The sequence below is a fragment of the Xenopus laevis genome, chromosome 7L (assembly GCF_017654675.1).
Source record: "Xenopus laevis strain J_2021 chromosome 7L, Xenopus_laevis_v10.1, whole genome shotgun sequence".
In the NCBI taxonomy this organism is placed as follows: domain Eukaryota; kingdom Metazoa; phylum Chordata; class Amphibia; order Anura; family Pipidae; genus Xenopus; species Xenopus laevis.
The window spans coordinates 2,067,177-2,090,511 of NC_054383.1; the positions used below are offsets into that span (position 1 = coordinate 2,067,177).

The following is a 23,335-nucleotide window of genomic DNA, read 5'->3' on the forward strand; positions in this document are numbered from 1 at the left end:
ACACAATAAGCTATACCCTCATACTGTACTGTCTAAGGGAATCAATATGGCACCTCCTCCTTCCTTATGTATAAATACAAATATACAGAGAAGGAATGTTCTGGGCACACAATAAGCTATACCCTCATACTGTACTGTCTAAGGGAATCAATATGGCACCTCCTCCTCCCATATGTATAAATACAAATATACAGAGAAGGAATGTTCTGGGCACACAATAAGCTATACCCTCATACTGTACTGTCTAAGGGAATCAATATGGCACCTCCTCCTCCCATATGTATAAATACAAATATACAGAGAAGGAATGTTCTGGGCACACAATAAGCTATACCCTCATACTGTACTGTCTAAGGGAATCAATATGGCACCTCCTCCTCCCATATGTATAAATACAAATATACAGAGAAGGAATGTTCTGGGCACACAATAAGCTATACCCTCATACTGTACTGTCTAAGGGAATCAATATGGCACCTCCTCCTTCCATATGTATAAATACAAATATACAGAGAAGGAATGTTCTTTGCTGTTTAAGAACATGGTAATGTTCCTGCTGATACATGTGGAATATTTCCCCCTTTTGGAGTCATTATGTCCCATACCACACAGAATGGGGGACAGTTTCGCTAAATTCTCTGATACTTCGCATCGTTAGCACAACCCCAGGCCCACAGCTGGGACAGCTGCACTAATCTAATTAGCCATCATCATCATCATCATTGAAATCCATTAGGCATTTCAAGGCATCAGTGGGAAGAGTAACCTGCATGGATTTAATTAACTCGACTGGAAATCAGATGAGCAGAAAATAAAATCGTCATTAGCAGTAATTAGCGAGGACTTAAAACACTGCGCAGCCGAGCGGCTGGTAAATAAACTCGCAGCCATAAGAAAACGAGCTGAAATTAATTAGAGCCCAGAGGAAGGCAGAGGAGAGATCACAATCCCATAAGCACATGGGCTGCTCATCTGAGCGCCGGGGTAACCCCCAAAAAGGTTTCCATGTCCCTCGGGGTCCCTACCCAGCCCCCCCCCCCCCGGTGTCTTGTAATGATAACCAATCCTTTTCCATATATGGATACGGTGCTAAGGGAATGCTAGTTCTACGTCCCTGCAGCTTAGAGTGGGCGGGGCAGGAGCTTTGTGGGTGGGACTAGAAGAAAATTATTGCAGTTCACAGAGGTGGTGCTGGGGAGTCATTGACTCAAGCAGTGGGTGGGACTAGAACGCTCTAATGGCTGCTTACAGTTGGACAGGAAGTCTGTGACTCAAGCAGTGGGTGGGACTAGAACGCTCTAATGGCCGCTTACAGTCGGACAGGGAGTCTGTGACTCAAGCAGTGGGTGGCACTAAAATACTCTAATGGCAGTGTACAAGTGGCCTGGGAGTCTGTGACTCAAGCAGTGGGTGGGACTAGAACCATCTAATGCCAGCTTACAGTAGGACAGGGGGTCTGTGACTCAGGCAGTGGGTGGGACTAGAACACTCTAATGCCAGCTTACAGGTGGACAGGGAGTCTGTGACTCTAGCAGTGGGTGGGACTAGACCATTTATGACAGCTTACAGGGGATGATCATGGAGTGGTCCCAACAAACTTCCTTTACTGCCTCAACTCAACATGACAAAACCTTAGCTTAACCTAGTCCTAAACCTAATGTAAGTACAACAGACAAGGGACGATTCTATTCAGGCTGAAATATCAAAAATGCACCTAATTTTCCCCCCAGTTTGGCCATCAGGCTTCCTTTTTTTATTGCTTATCTTAGCATTTGAGCCCAGTCTTGGGTAATTAAAAAAAAAACACAACTACCTTAGAACTTCATACTATTGTCAGGGTTAAGTTCCCTTTAACCAATCCCTCCAAACCTGACATTGTTACTTTTTGGGTGACATTTTTGGAACATTTCTGGCACAATTAAACATTGAAGCTAAAAACGGACACTCACCTTGACATGGAAGCATTGACGGTAAGGGCTGTGGGGTAGGGGTGCCTGAAGCCCCCCGTTGTGATTGGATAAACGGGCTGACCTTGCCTGAGAAAATTAGAGGGAAAATAAAAAAAAAAGAAATTCAGAATAAGCAATTTTCTCATTTGATCAGGGGAGAAATCTTGGGGATTGTGCAGATCAAAGCGGCAGAGAAGCGTGGAACAATTTTAATGCCATAAATGAAGTCCGGGCGGCTAATTAAATTTTATAACCTCAGCTTATGTCAATATCGGCCTGGTCCCAGAGCTGGCACTATGTGTTTTGTTGTCGTAATTAAAGGCGAAATGTGGCCTGCTTTAATGGAGCCATCACACTAATTGAGAGCTACGGAGCCAAAGACACACAATAATGAATGTAAATTTATACCAAAATAAAATAGAGGCAAATCAAAGGGTTGAGCGGCTCCTGGGGCCCCTCGTGCTATTTAGATCTTGGGGAGAAAACATTAAATTAACAGAGCTTAATTTGTAGCCTTTTGTCACGTTAATAAGTGTTGACAAGATTTTCCGGGAGAAAGTCCCACTTACGGTTGTGGGGGACCCGCAGAGAGTCACAGCTCGTTAGGATAATTAATAATTACAAAGGCGTGGGGCTCAGGGGCTGCTGTGTATTTCCGGCCTCGCGGGTCCCAAATATGTGGAATAAAAAAGCAAAGGAAGCGTCGGATTGGTGAAATCCCTGCTGGATTCTACTCAGCGCTGTTTCTATGCACAGAATAAATCTGATTACTGGGCCGAAACAACCAATTGCATGTGGCACTCGCAGCCCTGATGGCTTTTTATTGGAGAATTCTGCCAGTGCAACGATAATGGCAACTATAATGGCAAGTACAGAAACTGGCAGTGGTGCCAAAAATGTCAGGCGTGACAAAGGCCTTAGGTGCTTGGCACAGGGGAGTTGGTTAACAGTACCAGTATGGGGAGGGGCAAGGCCATTCTGGATGCCAGACTGGCATGTTTGAGTACCAGAGGGCCACCCAGCAGGTCTAGGTCCAAGTGGCCCCCACAGGGCCAGAACTAGGGGTAGGGCGCAACGATGTGGGGGCGCTGGTAGGCACCTGTTTAAGATTCTTCTGTCTATCCTTAGTTCGGAATCTCTCCTGTCTGCAGCTCTCGCCTACCCTGGTCTCTCGCCCCTCTCTCTCTCCCCCTTCCCTCTCCTCTGTCCCTCCCTCTCCTCTGTCTCTCCCCTCTGTCCCTCCCCTTCCCTCTCCTCTGTACCTCCCCTTCCCTCTCCTCCGTCCCTTCCTCTCCTCTGTCTCTCCCCTCTGTCCCTTCCCTCTCCTCTGTCCCTCCCTCTCCTCTGTCCCTCCCCTTTCCTCTATCCCTCCCCTTCCCTCTCCTCTGACCCTCCCCTCTGGCCCTCTCCTCTGTCTCTCCCCTCTGTCCCTCCCCTCCCTCTCCTCCATCCCTTCCTCTGACCCTCCCCTTCCCTCTCCACTGTCTCTCCCCTCTGTCCCTCCCCTCTCTTCCATCCCTTCCTCTGTCCCTCCCTTTTCCTCTCCTCTGTCCCTCCCCTTCGCTCCGACCCTCCCTCTCCTCTGTCTCGCCCCTTCCCTCTCCTCTGTCCCTCCCCTTCCCTCCAACCCTCCCTCTCCTCTATCTCTTCCCTCTGTCCCTCCCCTTCCCTCTCCTCCAACTATCCCTCTCCTCTGACCCTCCCTTCTGTCCCTCCCCTTCCCTCTCCTCTGTCTCTTAACTCTGTCCCTCCCCTTCCCTCTCCTCTGTCCCTCCCTCTCCTCTGTCCCTCCCATGCCCTAACATTTCCCCTTTCATTGCCCTCCACGATGGTGAGCGCACGCATGGGGGCGGGGCTAGACAAGGGTGGGCTTGGCCCGGCCCTGGGCCCCTAGTCATTGGCCCTTTATGGTTTTCACCAGAAGCCTATATAAACTCTGTAGCATTTGCACTGTCTCCATCTACTGTGGTGAGAGTGGCTCCTGGACCCCAGGTTCTCTAGTGGGCCCATTCAGATACTACTTGGTGGGGTTGGAGAGAAGGGGCCTGTGATTGGCTTTCACTCTCCTTCATTTTTTACTCTGGTTGCAAAAAGCTTAATCCTGCTGCAAACTCCTAGGAGCATTTGACTGCACCAGGGCACAAAGAACAGCCAATGATTCCCCTGGTCCAACAAATAGATTTATCCACATTAGGGACAGTATCTAGGGTTCAATAACTCCCGCATTCCAGATCGCTCTGCTGGAACAGGAGGCTGAAAGCTAAAAATGGTGGATTTGGGGATGACAGAATGACAGATGGATGTTAAAGTGGTTGTTCACCTTTAAATTAACTGTTAGTATGATGTAGAGAGGGATATTCTGAGACAATTTGCTATTGATTTCAGTTGTTTATTAATTGTGGTTTTTGAGTTATTTAGCTTTTTATTCAGCAGCTCTCCAGTTTGTAATTTCAGCAATCTGGTTGCTAGGGTCCAAATACCCCTAGCAACCACACATTGATATGAATAAGTGACTGGAATATGAATAGGAGAGGACTGAATAGAAAAAGTAATAATAACAATACATTTGTAGCTTTACAGAGCATATGTTTTTTTAGATGGGGTCAGTGACCCCCATTTGAAAGCTGGAAAGAGTCAGAAGAAGAAGGGAAATAACTCAAAAAACTAAAAAAAAAAAAAAGAGGCCAATTTAAAAGTTGCTTAGAATTAGCCATTCTATAACATACTAAAATTGAACTTGAAGGTGAACTGTCAGACCTCATGTCATTCAGACATTGTTGAACTATAAGACTCACAGTACGACACTGGGCACAGATGGCAGCGACAGACAATCACAGACATAGAAAAACATTGGGAGTAAAGGAAAAAAAATTCTGGAACTGCTTACTGTGGTACTAACCATCCTAGCGGATGGGGGATCTGTCCGACGGCGCCCGGGGATAAAGGGTAATACGGGGAAATGTCTGGAGGGTGTGGAGGCCTTGGGATTCCTGGAGAAAAAGAAAGAAAATTAGGGAAGAATCAGTTAAACAGAACGATGTGGGGCTGAGCCCACAAGCAACACTGTCTTGTTATTCACACTCTGGGTCTAATGAAACAGTATGACTACAGCTTGGCTGGAAAATGAAAATGTCCCTTTAAAATCAGGCAGCTGCAGCTATATTTAATGTGTGACTGACAGCACCTGAGCCCCTCCCCTTCTTAAAGAGACACTACCACTTTTTCATTTGCTGTGCTGAAAGGGGAATTCTTCATTTATCCAGGATTGAATCTATATATTATAACAAAGGAAAATGTATTTCTATTGCTTGATTTGGGGAGAGAGTGTCTATGTGGCCTCTCTGTAAGCACAGCAGTCAGGTCTCTCTTATCTGCAGTCATAGACTCCTGTGGGTCACATTGTGAAGTCTACGGAGGAATCAGATCGTAGGTCTTTTATCCAGAGGGGAGAGATAAGAATGGCGAGAGCGCTGGTCTTTGCAGCATTGCCGTTTTCCAAGTATTTCAGTGGGAGACGTTTCCCCACTGTTAGTGATCACACTATGCTCCCCCTTGTGGCAGAATGAGGAATCAGGAAATATTATAGAATTAAAGGAGAAGGAAAGCTACTAAAGCAGTTTATTGCCAATAGATTAGTACAAGCTATAACACTATATTTATTCTGTAGAATGCTTTACATTTCTGTAGAACAGCTCTAGAAGCTCTCTGTTTGTTTAGGAAAGCAGCTGCCATATTAGCTTGTGTGACATCACTTCCTGCCTGAGTCTCTCCCTGTTCACTCATAGCTCTGAGCTCAGATTAGCGCAGGGAGGGGAGGAGGGAGAGTGGAGCAAACTGAGCATGCTCAAGCCCTAGCCCTGGAGGTTTAAGCTGAAAACAGGAAGTCTGATACAGAAGCCCATGAGTACACAATAGAAGGAAAGAAATGTGCTGTTTGTTTTGTCAGAGGGGTTACTGGTGTATTTATATAGACCTTTCTGATAAATCTTACTTAATTTTAGCCTTTTCTTCCCCTTTAGAAGAATGTGTGAAGATGGATCAAGCACAGTAAATAGTGTAATAATAATGATATTATACTATATAATAACGAATGAGCTGCAGGCAGTGGAGCAGAGTAATAACTCCCCGTACCCTGATGGAACAAGAACTCACCTGTTTTTGGGTCCACGTCTGCCTGTAAGTGCGGTGGGGGGTTCCCTGGGGTAAAGTGCTCGTTGCTGTAGGTAATGAGCGGCGTGAGGGGGTGGACATGGTGAGGGTGCTGTACAACGGGCACCTTGTTAGACTGTGGGAACAAAAACCAGAATATTAGAAACAATCACTAGCACTCTGGTATATACACAGTATTACAGTTGCTAAGCACCCTGACCCTAGCAACACTAAAACACTAAAACTCCAAAGCGCAAGTTCACCTTTATGATCACTCAAGCAAGTACTGGTTACCTTCCCTTACCAGGCTGGTTGCTATGGCCAGCTTCTATGGCAACAATATTATGATTTGTTGCCTCTCGTCATTCTATCCTTCCTGTGTCTGGTTGCTAGCACAAGTGGTCCTAGCAATCAGATTAAATTCAATGAAACCAACTGCAAACTGTGTTTCTCTACATCATATTGAAATGTAACATAATAACTCTGTACAGACAAGAACAGAACCTGAGACAACGGCCTGACCGAAATCCATGCAAAATAAAGGACAAGTAAAGCCTTGGTCTGTTCTGCAGTCACCATTGCAATGGCTGGTGTAGTTACCAACTGTGTGGCAGCTTCATAAAAAACTAAGCAAAGAAAAAGTGGGGCCCCAGAGAAACTTAGGGAGACACAGAGGGAACTTTAACAGAGGTTTTGGTAACTTTATGGTAAAACTGTCAAGTGGAGAAAATCTGCAGCAAATAAAATACAAATACTGTAATGTCTAAGGGAATCAATATGGCACCTCCCTCCTCCCATATGTATAAATACAAATATACAGAGAAGGAATGTTCTGGGCACACAATAAGCTATACCCTCATACTGTACTGTCTAAGGGAATCAATATGGCACTTCCTCCTCCCATATGTATAAATACAAATATACAGAGAAGGAATGTTCTGGGCACACAATAAGCTATACCCTCATACTGTACTGTCTAAGGGAATCAATATGGCACTTCCTCCTCCCATATGTATAAATACAAATATACAGAGAAGGAATGTTCTGGGCACACAATAAGCTATACCCTCATTACTGTACTGTCTAAGGGAATCAATATGGCACCTCCTCCTCCCATATGTATAAATACAAATATACAGAGAAGGAATGTTCTGGGCACACAATAAGCTATACCCTCATACTGTACTGTCTAAGGGAATCAATATGGCACCTCCTCCTCCCATATGTATAAATACAAATATACAGAGAAGGAATGTTCTGGGCACACAATAAGCTATACCCTCATACTGTACTGTCTAAGGGAATCAATATGGCACCTTCTCCTCCCATATGTATAAATACAAATATACAGAGAAGGAATGTTCTGGGCACACAATAAGCTATACCCTCATACTGTACTGTCTAAGGGAATCAATATGGCACCTCCTCCTCCCATATGTATAAATACAAATATATAGAGAAGGAATGTTCTGGGCACACAATAAGCTATACCCTCATACTGTACTGTCTAAGGGAATCAATAAGGCAGCTCTTAAAGGGGTTGTTCACCTTTCAATGAACTGTTAGTAGGATGGAGAGAGGGATATTCTGAGACAATTTGCAATTGATTTTCATTTTTTGTTATTTGTAGTTTTTGGGTTATTTAGCTTTTTATTCAGCAGATCTCCAGTTTGTAATTTCAGTAATCAGATTGCTAGGATCCAAATCCCCCTAGCAACCATGCACTGATTTGAATAAGAGACTGGAATATGAATAGGAGAGGCCTGAATAGAAAGATGAGGAATAACAAGTAACAATAACAATACATTTGTAGCTTTACAGAGCTTTTGTTTGTAAGGTGGGGTCAGTGACCCCATTTGAAAGCTAAAAAGCGTCAGAAGAAAAAGGCAAACAATTCAAAAACAAAATGAAGGCCAATTGAAAAGTTGCTTAAAATTAGCCATTTTATAACATACTAAAAGTTTACTTAACGGTGAACCACCCCTTTACCATAGGTAGTAATAGAGATACAGTATATAGAGACACGTCTACAATTCTATTGATCATCAAGGAAAGTCCAAGAAGCAGACCCTGTCCCAGTGAGGCCTGAATTAATGAGCAGATTCAATACATGACAGTAGATACACAAATAGTATGAAAACAAATGTCTGTGATTAGCTGTGAATGAAGTTTCTTTTTAACATTAGTTTCCCGTTAATAAAGTGCTTTCCCCCTAACGAGGCCGAGAGCTCAGCGCTGCACCTGACTGCATCCCGGCACAATACACAGTAATCCAACCCAACAATCCCAATTCCCAATGGAGGAATTGAGCTGAAATCTCACAAGGCGGAACATTTAACCAGATTAGAGGCCCTTGTACAAACACATGAGCGGATTAGGCTCTCACGTTGCACCTTCATTTCCATAAGTAGCTTGTGCTCATACCACAGGACACCCGGGAGGCAAGCGCAGTGGCCTATAGCAGTAGTGGAGCAGTACAGACATTTTTGGGATCTCCCTAGTTATATAAGGAGAGATGTCAGATCTATGGTCATTGGCTACTACTGAAGTACAACTCACTATAGTAATCAACCAAGGTGTAATAAAGTTACACAGTTGCACCTTACCCTACTGCCATGGTCTTGAAACTTGATCTGCTGTCTCCATCTTGTCCTACTCTTTCCATCTTGCCCTACTGTCTCCATCTTGCCCTACTGTCTCCATCTTGACCTACTGTCTCCATCTTGACCTACTGTCTCCATCTTGCCCTACTGTCTCCATCTTGACCTGCTGTCTCCATCATGACCTACTGTCTCCATCTTGTCCTACTCATCTTATCCTACTGTCTAAATCTTGTCCTACTCTTTCCATCTTGCCCTACTGTCTCCATCTTGCCCTACTGTCTCCATCTTGACCTACTGTCTCCATCTTGACCTACTGTCTCCATCTTGCCCTACTGTCTCCATCTTGACCTGCTGTCTCCATCATGACCTACTGTCTCCATCTTGTCCTACTCATCTTATCCTACTGTCTAAATCTTGTCCTACTCTTTCCATCTTGCCCTACTGTCTCCTTCTTGCCTTATGGTCTCCATATTAGCTTACGGTCTGCATCTTGCCCTACTGTCTCCATCTTGTCCTACTGTCTCCATCTTGACTTACTTTCTCCATCTTGACCTACTTTCTCCATTTCGCCCGACTGTCTCCATCTTGCACGACTTTCTCCTTCTTGGCTTACAGTCTCCATCTTGCGCTACTGTTTCCATCTTGCCATACTGTCTCCATCTTGTCCTACTGTCTCCATCTTTCCCTACTGTCTCCATCTTGCCCTACTGTCTTATCTTGTCCTACTGTCTCCATCTTGTCCTACTGTCTCCATCTTGCACTACTGTCTCCATCTTGCCCTACTGTCTCCATCTTGCCATACTGTCTCACTCTTGCCCTACTGTCTCCATCTTGCCCTACTGTCTCCATCTTGCCCTACTGTCTCCACCTTGCCCTACTGTCTTCATCTTGTCCTACAGTTTCCATCTTGTCCTACTGTCTCCATTTTGTCCTACTGTCTCCATCTTGCCCTACTGTCTCCATCTTGCCCTACTGTCTTCATCTTGTCCTACTGTCTCCATCTTGTACTACTGTCTCCATCTTGCACTACTGTCTCCATCTTGCCCTACTGTCTCACTCTTACCCTACTGTCTCACTCTTACCCTACTGTCTCCATCTTGCCCTACTGTCTTCATCTTGTCCTACAGTTTCCATCTTGTCCTACTGTCTCCATCTTGTCCTACTGTCTCCATCTTGCCCTACTGTCTCCATCTTGACCTACTGTCTCCATCTTGTCCTACTGTCTCTATCTTGCCCTACTGCCTCCATCTTGCCCTACTGCCTCCATCTTGCCCTACTGTCTCCATCTTGCCCTACTGTCTCCATCTTGCCCTACTGTCTCCATCTTGCCCTACTGCATCCATCTTGTCCTACTGTCTCCATCTTGCCCTTCTCCATCTTGCCCTACTGTCTCCATCTTGCCCTACTGTCTCCATCTTGCCCTACTGTCTCCATCTTGCCCTACTGCCTCCATCTTGTCCTACTGTCTCCATCTTGCCCTACTGTCTCCATCTTGCCCTACTGTCTCCATCTTGCCCTACTGTCTCCATCTTGTCCTACTGTCTCCATCTTGCCCTACTGTCTCCATCTTGCCCTACTGTCTCCATCTTGCCCTAATGTCTCCATCTTGCCCTACTGCCTCCATCTTGTCCTACTGTCTCCATCTTGCCCCTACTGTCTCCATCTTGTCCTACTGTCTCCATCTTGCTCTTCATATTGCCCAGTTGCTGCCAGCTTCTTGCCCACCCTGCTCCTCTGGAGGAACATAGGAAGCTCATGGCACTAGACTTTGGGAGACAGCTCGAGTGATGAGAGAGCAGGAGATAAGTGGGGCTCGTACAAACTCATTGAAAGCAACTGAAATTCTGTGATTTATGTTAAAATATCTGGATATGAAACATGCAGGGAGCAAATGAAAGCAGCTCATTTCTGTTGCCTTTGATAATTCTGTGATTTCTGTAGGTTCGTGTGACAGGTGAGAGGCTGTTTATTTAATACACATTATGGAAATCTCTTAAATACTACACATGTCATGCTACACAATTGTACATCATCTACAAGCCACACACAGACATGACAAACAAAAGTCATATTTAGTAGCCGGCCACCTGAATCACAGTTTGGTCAGTGAAACAATGTAGAAGAAATGGACAAAACATTTTGTTACCATGTAGCAACTAAATTAACTCTGACTAATGTACTAGTATAGTTTGCTCCAATGAATAGAACACAATTAGTAAATGCAGATACAAAGGATTGACCCCCCACACACATGAACCCTTTAGTTTACTTAGGGAAATAAAGAAAGTTTAGGAGTCACAGTCACAACATACTAGCCACATTGAGGCACACAATATATATATATATGACATGGGTCAGTATCGACAGGCACATAATACTCTGTTGGCCTATTGATTAAAACAAATAAACACTTCTATAGTGTCATCTATTGGCTGAAGGTGGAATTGCTGGAAAGAAACAACCTTGGTGGGTCTACTGACTGCTGCTGATGTCCCCCTATTAGTTTATTAGCCTCTGATATTCTGTTATAATCCTTTCTGGAATCACAGTTATAAAGCAGAACTGAGATGCTTTTTTGCCATTAAAATTATATGTATAAATAAAAATATAAACAGAAGGAATGTTCTGGGCACACAATAAGCTATACCCTCATACTGTACTGTCTAAGGGAATCAATATGGCACCTCCTCCTCCCATATGTATAAATACAAATATACAGAGAAGGAATGTTCTGGGCACACAATAAGCTATACCCTCATACTGTACTGTCTAAGGGAATCAATATGGCACCTCCTCCCATATGTATAAATACAAATATACAGAGAAGGAATGTTCTGGGCACACAATAAGCTATACCCTCATACTGTACTGTCTAAGGGAATCAATATGGCACCTCCCTCCTCCCATATGTATAAATACAAATATACAGAGAAGGAATGTTCTGGGCACACAATAAGTTATACCCTCATACTGTACTGTCTAAGGGAATCAATATGGCACCTCCTCCCATATGTATAAATACAAATATACAGAGAAGGAATGTTCTGGGCACACAATAAGTTATACCCTCATACTGTACTGTCTAAGGGAATCAATATGGCACCTCCTCCTCCCATATGTATAAATACAAATATACAGAGAAGGAATGTTCTGGGCACACAATAAGCTATACCCTCATACTGTACTGTCTAAGGGAATCAATATGGCACCTCCTCCTCCCATATGTATAAATACAAATATACAGAGAAGGAATGTTCTGGGCATACAATAAGCTATACCCTCATACTGTACTGTCTAAGGGAATCAATATGGCACCTCCTCCTCCCATATGTATAAATACAAATATACAGAGAAGGAATGTTCTGGGCACACAATAAGCTATACCCTCATACTGTACTGTCTAAGGGAATCAATATGGCACCTCCTCCTCCCATATGTATAAATACAAATATACAGAGAAGGGGAAACTGCCCCAGGGCAGAGATATATATTTAAAATGACATGATGTTAAGGATTCAGAAAATACATTTTGCTCTTTGGGAGATAAAGCTGAACACCCCTATTCTTCCTCCTACTTTGGAAGGTGCCAAGAGAGAAAGTTCCATGTTCTCTATACATGGTTATGAGCCACAAGCCAGGAGGGGGGAAAGGTTGCCCCTCACAGTAGAGACTGATAATCAACAGACGGAGGAAACAAGTTGGGCTACTGCTCTGCCTGACTCCCGGCCCAGTTCTCCTCAATGCCCCCCTACAGGTTCCTTTTTCTGCACAAGTGGGGGACGAGCCCGGGTGCTTTTATGAAGAAGTACAAATAACACAAAAAGTAACACGGAGGAGGTTTGGTCAGACCCTGGCACTTCATTGCAAAGGTCCGTCAGTTCTGAATTACTGAGCCCCCTGGAGCTGCTGTTCCTGAGCTGAGCGGGAGCTTCAATTCATGCCAAAATGATCCTTAAAAATAGCTTGAACTCTCTCGCCCCCCAACATCTCCCGCTCTGCAGCACATTCCCAGAGCCCGGCAAACTCTTTCCTACAGCCGACATGAGCCAAGGGCTAATACATAAACATATATATATATATATACACTTTATAGAGTCCCACTCATTTTATACTATACACACACACATGCACTGTATTTAATATGGGAGCTGCCATATTGTTTCCATTACAAGAAGGGAGAAGAAGTTGCTGTATTCCTTTTATCCTACTTATAAGTAATTTACAAGATGTTCTACAAAATATTGTAAAGAATGTCTGTCTGCCTGACAATTACAATGAATATATGAATATACAGGGAGTTGTATGTAGTTGTATCTGTATGTAAATCAGACATGGCTAATGGCTACTCAACCACACAGAATGAGCCTGTGTATGTCAATAGTACTGCTGCCACTGTGCCCTTCTTTCAACTTCATAGCCTACTGTTGCCATATTCCCCTACTGTCTCCATCTTGCCCTACTGTCTCCATCTTGCCCTACTGTCTCCATCTTGCCCTACTGTCTCCATGTTACTCTACTGTCTCCATCTTGCCCTACTGTCTCCATCTTGTCCTACTGTCTCCATCTTGCCCTACTGTCTCCATCTTGTCCTACTGTCTCCATCTTGCCCTACTGTCTCCATCTTGTCCTACTGTCTCCATCTTGCCCTACTGTCTCCATCTTGTCCTACTGTCTCCATCTTGTCCTACTGTCTCCATCTTGTCCTACTGTCTCCATCTTGTCCTACTGTCTCCATCTTACCCTACGGTCTCCATCTTGTCCTAGTCCTACTGTCTCCATCTTGCCCTACTGTCTCCATCTTGCCCTACTGTCTCCATCTTGTCCTACTGTCTCCATCTTGTTCTACTGTCTCCATCTTGCCCTACTGTCTCCATCTTGCCCTACTGTCTCCATCTTGCCCTACTGTCTCCATCTTGCCCTACTGTCTCCATCTTGTCCTACTGTCTCCATGTTACCCTACTGTTTCCATGTTACCCTACTGTCTCCATCTTGCCCTAATGTCCCCATGTTACCCTACTGTCGCCATCTTGCCCTACTGTCTCCGTCTTGTCCTACTTTCTCCATCTTGTCCTACTGTTTCCATCTTGCCCTACTGTATCCATCTTGCTCTACTGTCTCCATCTTGCCCTACTGTCTCCATCTTGTCCTACTGTCTCTATACTGTCCTACGTCTGTCTCTATACTGTCTCTATACTGTCCTACCATCTCCATCTTGCCTGACTCTAACTTTCCCTACTCCTTCCATCTTGGCTTACGGTCTCCATCTTACCCTACTTTCTCTACCGTGCCCTACCCTCTCTATCTTGGCCTACCGTCTCCATCTTGTCCCACTGTCTCCATATTACCTTAGTTTCTTGGCCTACTGTCTCCATATCTCTGGCTTCTGTCTGTATTTTGTCTTCATTTTGCCCCACTGTCTCCATCTTGTCCTACTGTCTTCATCTTGCCCCACTGTCTCCATCTTGTCCTACTGTCTTCATCTTGCCATACAGTCTCCATGTTGTCCTGCGATGCCTCTCTATTGCTATCTACAGTAAATGTTTTAGGGCCCAGAGCAGTTGGTCGTATCCAGACCTGGACTGAGACCCAAAATAGGCCCTGGCATTCCAAGTACAGAGGGGCCCAAATAAATATGGACTGTGTATAGTATTTTACAGCAGTCACTCTGGCATTTGCCAAAACCAACACATTGCCAGCCCAGGCCTGTCTCATGCCCCCCCAACAGAAGGCAGTTAAGCAAAACAACTAAGTAACAGTGTACACAATTAAAATCTGCAAAAATACATTAAATAACCCCAAAAAAAGCAGCACAATTTGCAAACTCTGAAGACCATAGTTTGGTACAACAGTTGGACCCAAGGTGTCAATAGAAAGAGAAAATGTCATCATATCATCACAAGGACTTGTATTTCAGTACATCTTTTCCTTTAAAAGGCCAACTGTAGGTCAGATAAATAAGCCCACATATATATATATAATTGGGCCCCTGGTCCTCATTTTTAACATCTCCCAGCAATTGGCACATTGAAAAACGTTATTGAAAAGAAACTAGGGGGGAACCCAGCTGATATTGCTTTTTTTGCTATGTATAAAGGGGAGATTAAATTATTTTTATTATCAGTTTTTGTATGTAATGTATTTGACATGAACCCTTACGCTGCTGCACATAACGTTGTCTGAACAACAAAATATCAGCAAGATCCAGTCATTAATCTACAGGGCTGTTGGGGGGATTCTGGGAGTTGTAATACATCCAGAAATGTGTATCTTGTTCTGCATTTCAAGTAGGAAAAGTTTCCAAAACCAACTTTCTTTTTCCCCCTCTCTATAAAATCCTCTACTTTATGGAAACCGGATGTTACTAAAAATCCCATATTCCCCTCTCAACCTCCGCCCCAAATCTTCCCAGTCCCACTGAGACACAGTGAATGCGATAGAGATCCATCAGGAGCAGGTTCCAGCAGAAACCGCCAGTGACCAGAATCATTCTCTGCCTCTTTCAATTTGTCTCCTTCTGAAATCTCATTCAGCCCTTATGAATTAACCTTTTATTAATCCCCAGGGAAGCACTAAACTCTAGTTTTCCCTCTAACACCCAAATTGTTCATTTACAGCACTTGATTGATACTTTCCCCCCGTCCCCGGCTGTTCCTCGCTCACATAGTCGCATGAATCCATTCATCGGCCCAATTCTATTTCCCCTCCTGGGTCTCTCTCGGCAGATTCACGTGAGTCTTTTTAGGAAACAAAGGCCAGAAATGTGCACCGCTCAACTGCCCAATGAATAATTTAACCTTATACTTGCTGGGGCTGGTGTAATATACTTCTTGTGACAAGGAGGAATCCAAGTGTCAACGGTTATAAGCGGAACGAAGTCGCCAGGGTAAGCCAAGAAATTGCAGGCCACATCCAGCATCTAACTGGTTAAAATGTTGTCAAATGAACCAATGGGAGGGGGGACTTTGATTATTGAGAGAAAAAGGGGGATCATGGAGGTTTCCCCAAAACAAATCTAATTCGAATAATAAGAAAAAGGTTCCTGTACTCACCCAGCAATTTAGATTGAGGTGCCAAGTGCCAATGTCCTGCAGCAGAGATAATCCACAACTTGGCACAGGCTGCTTATCGCTTGGTACCTCCATCCCAACTAAAGCTGCATCCCCAGTGTACATTGCAACCTTCCTTCCTCTAACCCCAATTCCCACGGCTTCCGTTCTCTCCACTCAATAGCTCCGTTCTAGACTTGGACACCCAATGACATTGCTACATCCCAACTTCACGTGCCTCCTTCTGAGCTTCCCGGCCTTCACTGCATGTTCCTGCCTCATAGCCGGCTCATTAACTACGTCCACTAGAACCAGTCATGCCAAAAAAGTCTTAAAAAAAGTCCTCTGCATTCTAGAGACACAGCCCAACCCATGCCATGGCCAACAGAGGAGAACTGCTAAAGTAGAAGAAGCTCAATCGGTTGCAGGAAGAAGCAAAGAATTGCACAGTCAAATCTCCTTGAGGATGGGCTGGAGACGGGGAAGGTTTCGTTGCCTGAGCGTCCCCAACTGAGCCTGTGTGGCCTGTGCACTTTATCCCACCAGCCTCCCTCTTGCCTTTCACTCAGAATTAATTCTCAATCTTGGTTTAAGTGACTAGTAAACAAGACAATGGCAGGGAGGCTTTTGTGAAATTGGACTCCCAGTGGTCAATTCTCCAGCCTGCCCCATACACCAACAACTCCGGCAGCTATTGTCTGAATGATGGTGACTCAAAAGGGGGAAGAGGGGCTTCTAAGAAGCTTTCGGGACATGTGCAGGATTCCGGTTGTCATTTAAGAACGGCCTAAAAATATATATATATATATCCCCATTTCCGATGGCCCTGAGATTTAGTCATGTAAATTTCATGCAAATTACACATTTTTCTCCAATCTTGTTCGCCCACATATTCTAAGATGACAACGATGGTATGAGTCGGTCACCACGAGATTGATATGAAAATAAAAATCAGCTTTTTTTTTTTTTACAGATTGAATTTCAGCAAACGCAAAAGTTCATTTTGCAACGAGCGAGCGTCAGGGCTTCGGGGAAATGAGAGGGGACAGCGAGTAAAATGGATAATCTGGATTATCTGCAAATTTTAGGCAAAGTGAATCAGAGAACGAGGGAACAAATCAATTACAGAGTGAACTCTCACCTCCCCTGGGAACACACTCCAAATTTATTTCCCCTTTCACATTATCTAGCGCTGCAGTGTCAGCCTGAAACCTTAAAGGCCCCTAATACCAAAACAAAACACAGTGATTTCCCTTTACAAGGGGCTAACAAAAGCCACAGGACTTAGGTTTGACAAGTAAAAATGCCAACAAGAGACTGCTAATTGCCACCTCCTCCCTCTATTCAGAGCGGCCACCTCACTCCAGCAACTCCCTTTGTAACACGTGCAATTTCCTAAGTAAACCAAAAAGTCTGCTCTCCATTGATGGACAGTGCCCTGACGCCCAACAATCAAAAACAAATATTAGGAAATGCTGGAAATGCTTTCCCCAATGGAGAAGTTGAAAAAGAAAGAAATCAGAGAGAGGGTGGGAAAATGTGGGAAAATGAAAAGTGAAACGGATCATATCCAGCAGAGCTTGGAAACGGGTTATGGTTAAGGTTCAGCATTGGTTTGGTTGGGTACAATGTCCTTGGTGGAAACGATGAAATTAAAACAAGAAGGGGACAGAGAAGCAAAAGTTAAACATGGATTAAGCAGCTCTGTCCCCACAATTCACACAAAACTACATTTCAAGTTGCACAACATTCGAGGCAAAAACCAATAAAAGTCAAAGGAGACCTTGAGGTGCAACGTTTGATACAATGAAACTCTACAGAGCTGAGCAGAAATACTAATAAAAAGGCAACTTTACTGGACAGAAAAGAAGAGAAAGAGGACAGACAGGTAGAAAGACGGAGGACGGGCTCCTCTTACCATTTACAAGTATTACTAGGGGTGCTTCAGTGTGCTGGCTCTGGAACATGCTGCCGTTAGTGTATTCCACAAAAAGACATGGTGGGCAAGTGTTTAGCTGGGAGTCGCCAGTGGTTCCACTGGAGGGCAGCACCGTACCCCAAATGACTCCGAGCCAAACGATAGAAAAGAGCAGAGGGAGCGAGCGAGGATATCCACAGCAGATCTTCACTCAAGTTTAGGCATTCAGAGTATTATCGTGGTTGGCAGGGAACAGCATAATTACTAAGATCTCCCCAATTCAACGAGGGTCCTCTTATGAAAGCTTTTTTCCCTGTGCATAATTCTTGACTCTCTCTCCCCACCCTCCCTCCCCGCCTTTTTCCCCTTCTTTCGAACCCTCCGTTCAAACAAAAGCAGATATTCTGCCTCCCGACTTGGCAAATATAAAAGGCAAAAATCCCCCCCGTCTGTTTCCGAAGTTCCTAAGCCCTAATGTGGTGCGGAAACGTGGCCAGTGGAACCAGGGAAAATAAAAGCAAACACCGTCAATGTGTGACACGAGTGAAAAGCCCCGCACAAAACGCTACATTTTTGAGAAATGAATAAAAAATTCTCCCTACTCCTTTTACCCTAAAAGTGGGTAAAATCCAGGCGCCTGCAGGTGAATTGATTCTGCCCTAGTCCAGTGGCAAATTCCTTCCTGATCAAGAAGGAGAAAAATTGGAGAGGGAAAAACTTGAGGTAAAAGCCTCCTCTTAAAAAACAACAAACAAAAAAAAAACCGATGGGTATCCTGGCACATATCAAACCGCCGCTGTGTCTTCCGAAAGTAGAGGGGGGAAAAAAAGAAATGACTATTGATCTTCAAATAGCGATAATTGAAAAGATCAAAAAGATTAAACAAAATCAAAAAGAAATTGTGCCGACTTACCATGCTCTGCCTTTTTTCGTTGCAACTTTGTAGAAATTTTCGCTCAAAGAAGCTTCATCGGATGTGTCAAATTTTTTCGCGGGCTGTGATCGTATTATTTCCGCAGCCCTGCCTTCCAATGCTTCAGAACTTTTTCCCCCGTTTTTTTTTTTGTTTCTGGTACCTAGGTGTTTTTTTTTTTTTTTTGCGAAAGACTTTAAAAGCCTTCAGCTCAGCAAACCAGCACAAATTATCTTGCCACCTTGCGAGGCTCTGAAGCTTTTGGCCGCTAACTTTGGAAGGGCCTTTACTAGTGCATCAGAATTAGCATTGTCAAAGCACTTAATGAATATTAATATTGTATTTGTCATTGGAGCTGGTCCGTTGCTGAACTCGGAGCCATCCATCAGGGACAAGATTAAGAACACAATTATTTCTGACTGACAGGGACCAAATCTGCTAGATTTTTTTTTTTTAACAATTCGGGGGGGGGAAATACAATATCATCATCATCTTAAAGGTGTCTCCCAGGGGACAGGAGGGAACAGATTAATTCGCTTTTAATGAAGTAGAGATCATTACGTGTGAAGTGGCACAGAATGTACTTAACTATTTCGTTATGGGGGGGGGGCTTTGAGTTTTGGAATAAAATCATGGATTTTTTAATTTTTTTTTAAAAAAAAACACAGATCACTAGTCGCATCTGGTTAATTTTCTACATCTTCACTTTGCACCTTGCACAGTAAATAATTCTTACACGAATTTGACCAGGAAAACACCTTTTTTTCCCCCGGTTCTTTTGACTCCCAATCCCCTTCTGGTGTCTCCCAGACTTTCTTCTAGACAAATTGCTGCATTTACACAATTTTTTTTAAAAAAAATCCATTCCCTTCCTTTTCTAGTAACAATTTCCCACTAATAAACATATCAGAAAACGTGTCCCTTTTTTTTCTGAAGGGAGAGGGAAATAAAGGGATTGAAATTTCAAAGAAAACAGGGGATTTAAGCTCCAGATCTTTGATTTTTATTTTTCAGAATAAAAATGCAACTGGACTATCCATCTATTATATAAAACCAAATATTGCATGTGCCAAAGTAAATAAGCCTCACAACTGAAATTCTAAAATGATATATTTTTCGCTTTGATTCACATAGAAATCGCCAATGTTTTCTTCAACTGCAAACGGATATAATATTGTTTAATTTTACCCTGTAATTTGTTTGTCATAGCATTTATGTTTTATTTACCCTTTCAATGTATTTAAAGGAGCATCAAGGAGGCAGAATGACAGATGTGGGAGCTAATCTGGCCCATGAATCATCAAGGTAAAGGCTTCTTTGGCTCCGCGCTAATCTCCAGCTCCCACTGTCCATGCCAATGGCCCCTAATACCATTAGTAACCCTTAGATGAACATTCTAAATTAGAGACTTGCTCCAGAAGGCTGTGAATTTGACCCCCGGTGCCACAATAATAAGAAAAAAATCCTTAAAAAGACACTACGCCGCATGCAGATGGTTTTAAGAAGGTGGAGGGAAAACACAAAAAAAAAAGAATTAAAAGATTTTCTATTTATCTATTTTCCCAGCCTCGTCTGTCGCAGAAATTTTCCGTCCGCACTTTGGGCAAATTAAAAGAAAAGGATCTGTCAATAAAGAAGGGATTATTATTTAAGAATAAAGAACGCGGCGCAATGAAGACTTTTTCCTCGCCGAAAAAAAACAAAAAAGTACAGTATTAGGGCAACACTTGCAAAAAAGGTGAAGATTGGAAATATTCAGTGACGTCAGAATGAATATTTATTAAACGCATTCATTGCCGCATTCGATCGCGGCTGCACATTAAACAAACAACGCATTTCGCTACTTAAATAAAAAAATTCTCCTTTTTTTTTTTCTTATTCTCCATATCGTTTTTTTTTTTTTTCTCTGAATAAGGAAACCGATGTTGGCTTTTCACTGTTGTGCAATGGCCATTCATTTAGGAACAACAATGGGGTTGCGACGTGTCGGAAGATGCCAAACACTCGTCTTGGAGTGAAACGTTTCCCCTCTTGTTTTATTTGAATATTACAAAGTCCTTAATCCTGCGAGGAGCGCGCAAGGTTGGAGCTGCTAATGTTTCAAATCTGATTTCACAAATTAAAATAACAGCTACTAAGTACACATCACACTCGGCTTTTTCTTTTTTCTAATGCTCCGTTTCTCTCTTTCCCCCGCTTCCCCAGCACGAAGGCATCGGCACTAGTTTCAAATTAACTCTCCGACTTTGAAACTTATTGATCTGCTATTAAGACACTAGTGAACTTGATGAAACGAGTGCTGTAGGTGAAGTCAAGACTTCAAAGTCTCGCACAGCCATATAAAACAAGCTGCTTTGATCCTCACGCCGATCTGCGGAGGGTTTAAAGCCAAATTCTCCCCAAGCCTGGCCTTCTCCCACGTTGCGTCTGATGTGATACCAGTCACAGTCTGATAATGTTAATAAGGCAAATTTTAGCAAATGATTTGTACAATGGCAAAAATTAATTGTACCCGTCGTTGTAACATGATTTCCGAACCAATCAAAAAGAAAGGAACAAAAAAAAACCTAATTGCAGCAATTACAGGTTTCTAAAGAGCTCACGCTCGCACCAACGCTGGAGAAATTAGCAGAAATTCCCCCCTCAACAGATTCCATGATGGATTATTTGTTTTTTAATAATTCCCCTTTCCTCAACTCGGAGCCGTTTTGTAGCATTTAGTGTCATATGGATTCCATTAATATTTGATGGAATTTTAGGAGACGTGGAAATGCCGATGCATTTAATGAACGTGTCAGCCAACACATATTAGAAACACAAAAAAAAAGAAAAAAGCAATTGTGTTTTAAATGGCTCCGTGTGTTGTAAAGAAAGCAACCGCCTCTGCTTATCAGCCTTGATTAAGAACCTCTGTTTTTACCAAACGATACCGCAAATATAATTGAATTAAAACGATTTAAATTGGCACGGTATTTATTAGCAATTTTTTTTTACATTTTGTTAAAGGTTACCGAGCTTGAATATGAAAGCCATTTTTGTTCGTTTCATTTTTTTTCTATTCGTTTAAAAATAGAACGTGTTTATTTCATACAGAAATGGACTAAATACAATGATTGTTGGCTTTATGATTTTAGACAGAACAATTGATGTCATTAAAAGTTAACGTATAGAGATACTACTCCAAAATGTTTTTTTTTTATTTAACAAATAAAGCAATAAACATAGGAAATGAATCCTTTATAGCCCCTCCAAAAAAAATGATATAATTGGACTTTGATGCAGGTTTTTAAAGTAATAGCGTTTGTGTTTTAATGCGGCTATTTAACCTACTTACAATTGCAAAGAAGTCAACACTCAATTGTGACAATGTTCAAAAGGATTCCTTATGCCACAAGCACAGAGAAAAAAACTTTCCCCAATTAGTGGAAGGAAAAATATAGGAGGGAAAAGGCAGAGAGCACTGGTTGTCAAAGGACCAGGCCTTGCGGCAAAACTGTCACGTACGGAGGATTGATCAACGGGGCTGCAATTTCTAATGGCACGTTGTCATGAAAACTGAGCTACGGGGAGTCACCTGCCTCACTCCTCACACACAAGTCAAGAATAAGGAGGGGACCAAGTCGGGATCAGCTTTCCCGATCCCCTCTGCAAGCGGATTCAGTTGGGGTACCAAGGATTCGAAATGAAACATGTCAAAGCTCCAACACAAGTAGCCAGCCTAGTGCATTTAATGTGGTTTGAAGTTGGGTGATCCCTCCCTCTGCTCCCCCCCCTCGCTTTCTTGAGTGTTAAAAAAGGTACTTTTAGAGATCAAGAAAGGATAAAAATACACATCTGTTACATCTTTAAATCAACAAAGACTGCCCAGCACTTACTCCATTCAAGAGGTGGAAGATGGAGGGAAGCTCACCTAGAGAACATTGCTAAAGACGGGCTGAAGTTCTCAGCGGACTCTCTTAGGGCGTCACCTTCCCCGCTGCACATTGTACCATTTTTACTTCTAAATTTGGCACCTTTAATAACGTAGACCGATTTGACTGAAGCAATATAATCTTTTGAAACGTCTGGGCAGTTCAGGCGGCTACTGGTTTTAGTTCCACCCACCACTTCTCATTGCCAAGAAAACATTATTGTTGAGAAAAATGATCATCTATGTAAAACCCGCCATGTAAATGTACAAGTGAGTGTATGGAAATGTACACATATATATATATATATATATATATATATATATATATATATATATATATATATATGTACACAAATACAGGTAGATACAAGTATCAAAATGTCTTTTTAGAACAAATATTACATATTGGAACACTTTATATCTATTGCTATTGGAAATCCATGACCTCTCCTCCTTTTGGTAGACACGCCCGCGCATAAAAAAGTCAAATAAAAGTTAAATGAACTTTTAACGCTCATGGATCCAAAGCGAATCGTACTCTCCATGCAAATCACGCACTGTAACCTTTTTATCGGCTCAGCCCCTGGACTCATCACTCGATAATATTCTTTGCCTGCGGCAACGGCTTAACCGAGGGATGCAGACCACTGAGAATTTTTTTTTTCCATTGTGTTTGCATTTCAAATGGCGAGAATGGGAAAAAGAAGCGCTAACTGATCACTGCCCGTGGAATTAATTGGATATTCTAAGAATAATGTCTGCCTGATGATCCTCGGGGCCAGGCGCTTTGTTAAGACCGCAATTTTGAGCTGCCGCTTCAAACGCAGACCGCTTGGGGGGTGGTGGA

The 23,335-nt window shown here is 43.1% G+C and overlaps 1 protein-coding gene across 4 annotated transcripts in view; it reads right to left on the bottom strand.

Annotated features, from left to right (window-relative positions):
• The window catches only part of tcf7l2.L (transcription factor 7 like 2 L homeolog), a 152,845-nt gene that overhangs the window by 18,315 nt on the left and 111,195 nt on the right, over positions 1 to 23,335 (bottom strand). For 2 of the 4 annotated variants that reach the window (XM_041568442.1, NM_001090397.1), the window contains 3 exon segments: positions 6,102 to 6,234; positions 4,837 to 4,939; positions 1,950 to 2,036 (listed from right to left, as the gene is read on the bottom strand). In XM_041568442.1, the coding sequence (XP_041424376.1) occupies positions 1,950 to 2,036; positions 4,837 to 4,939; positions 6,102 to 6,234 (323 nt within the window). 4 annotated transcript variants of the gene reach the window in all.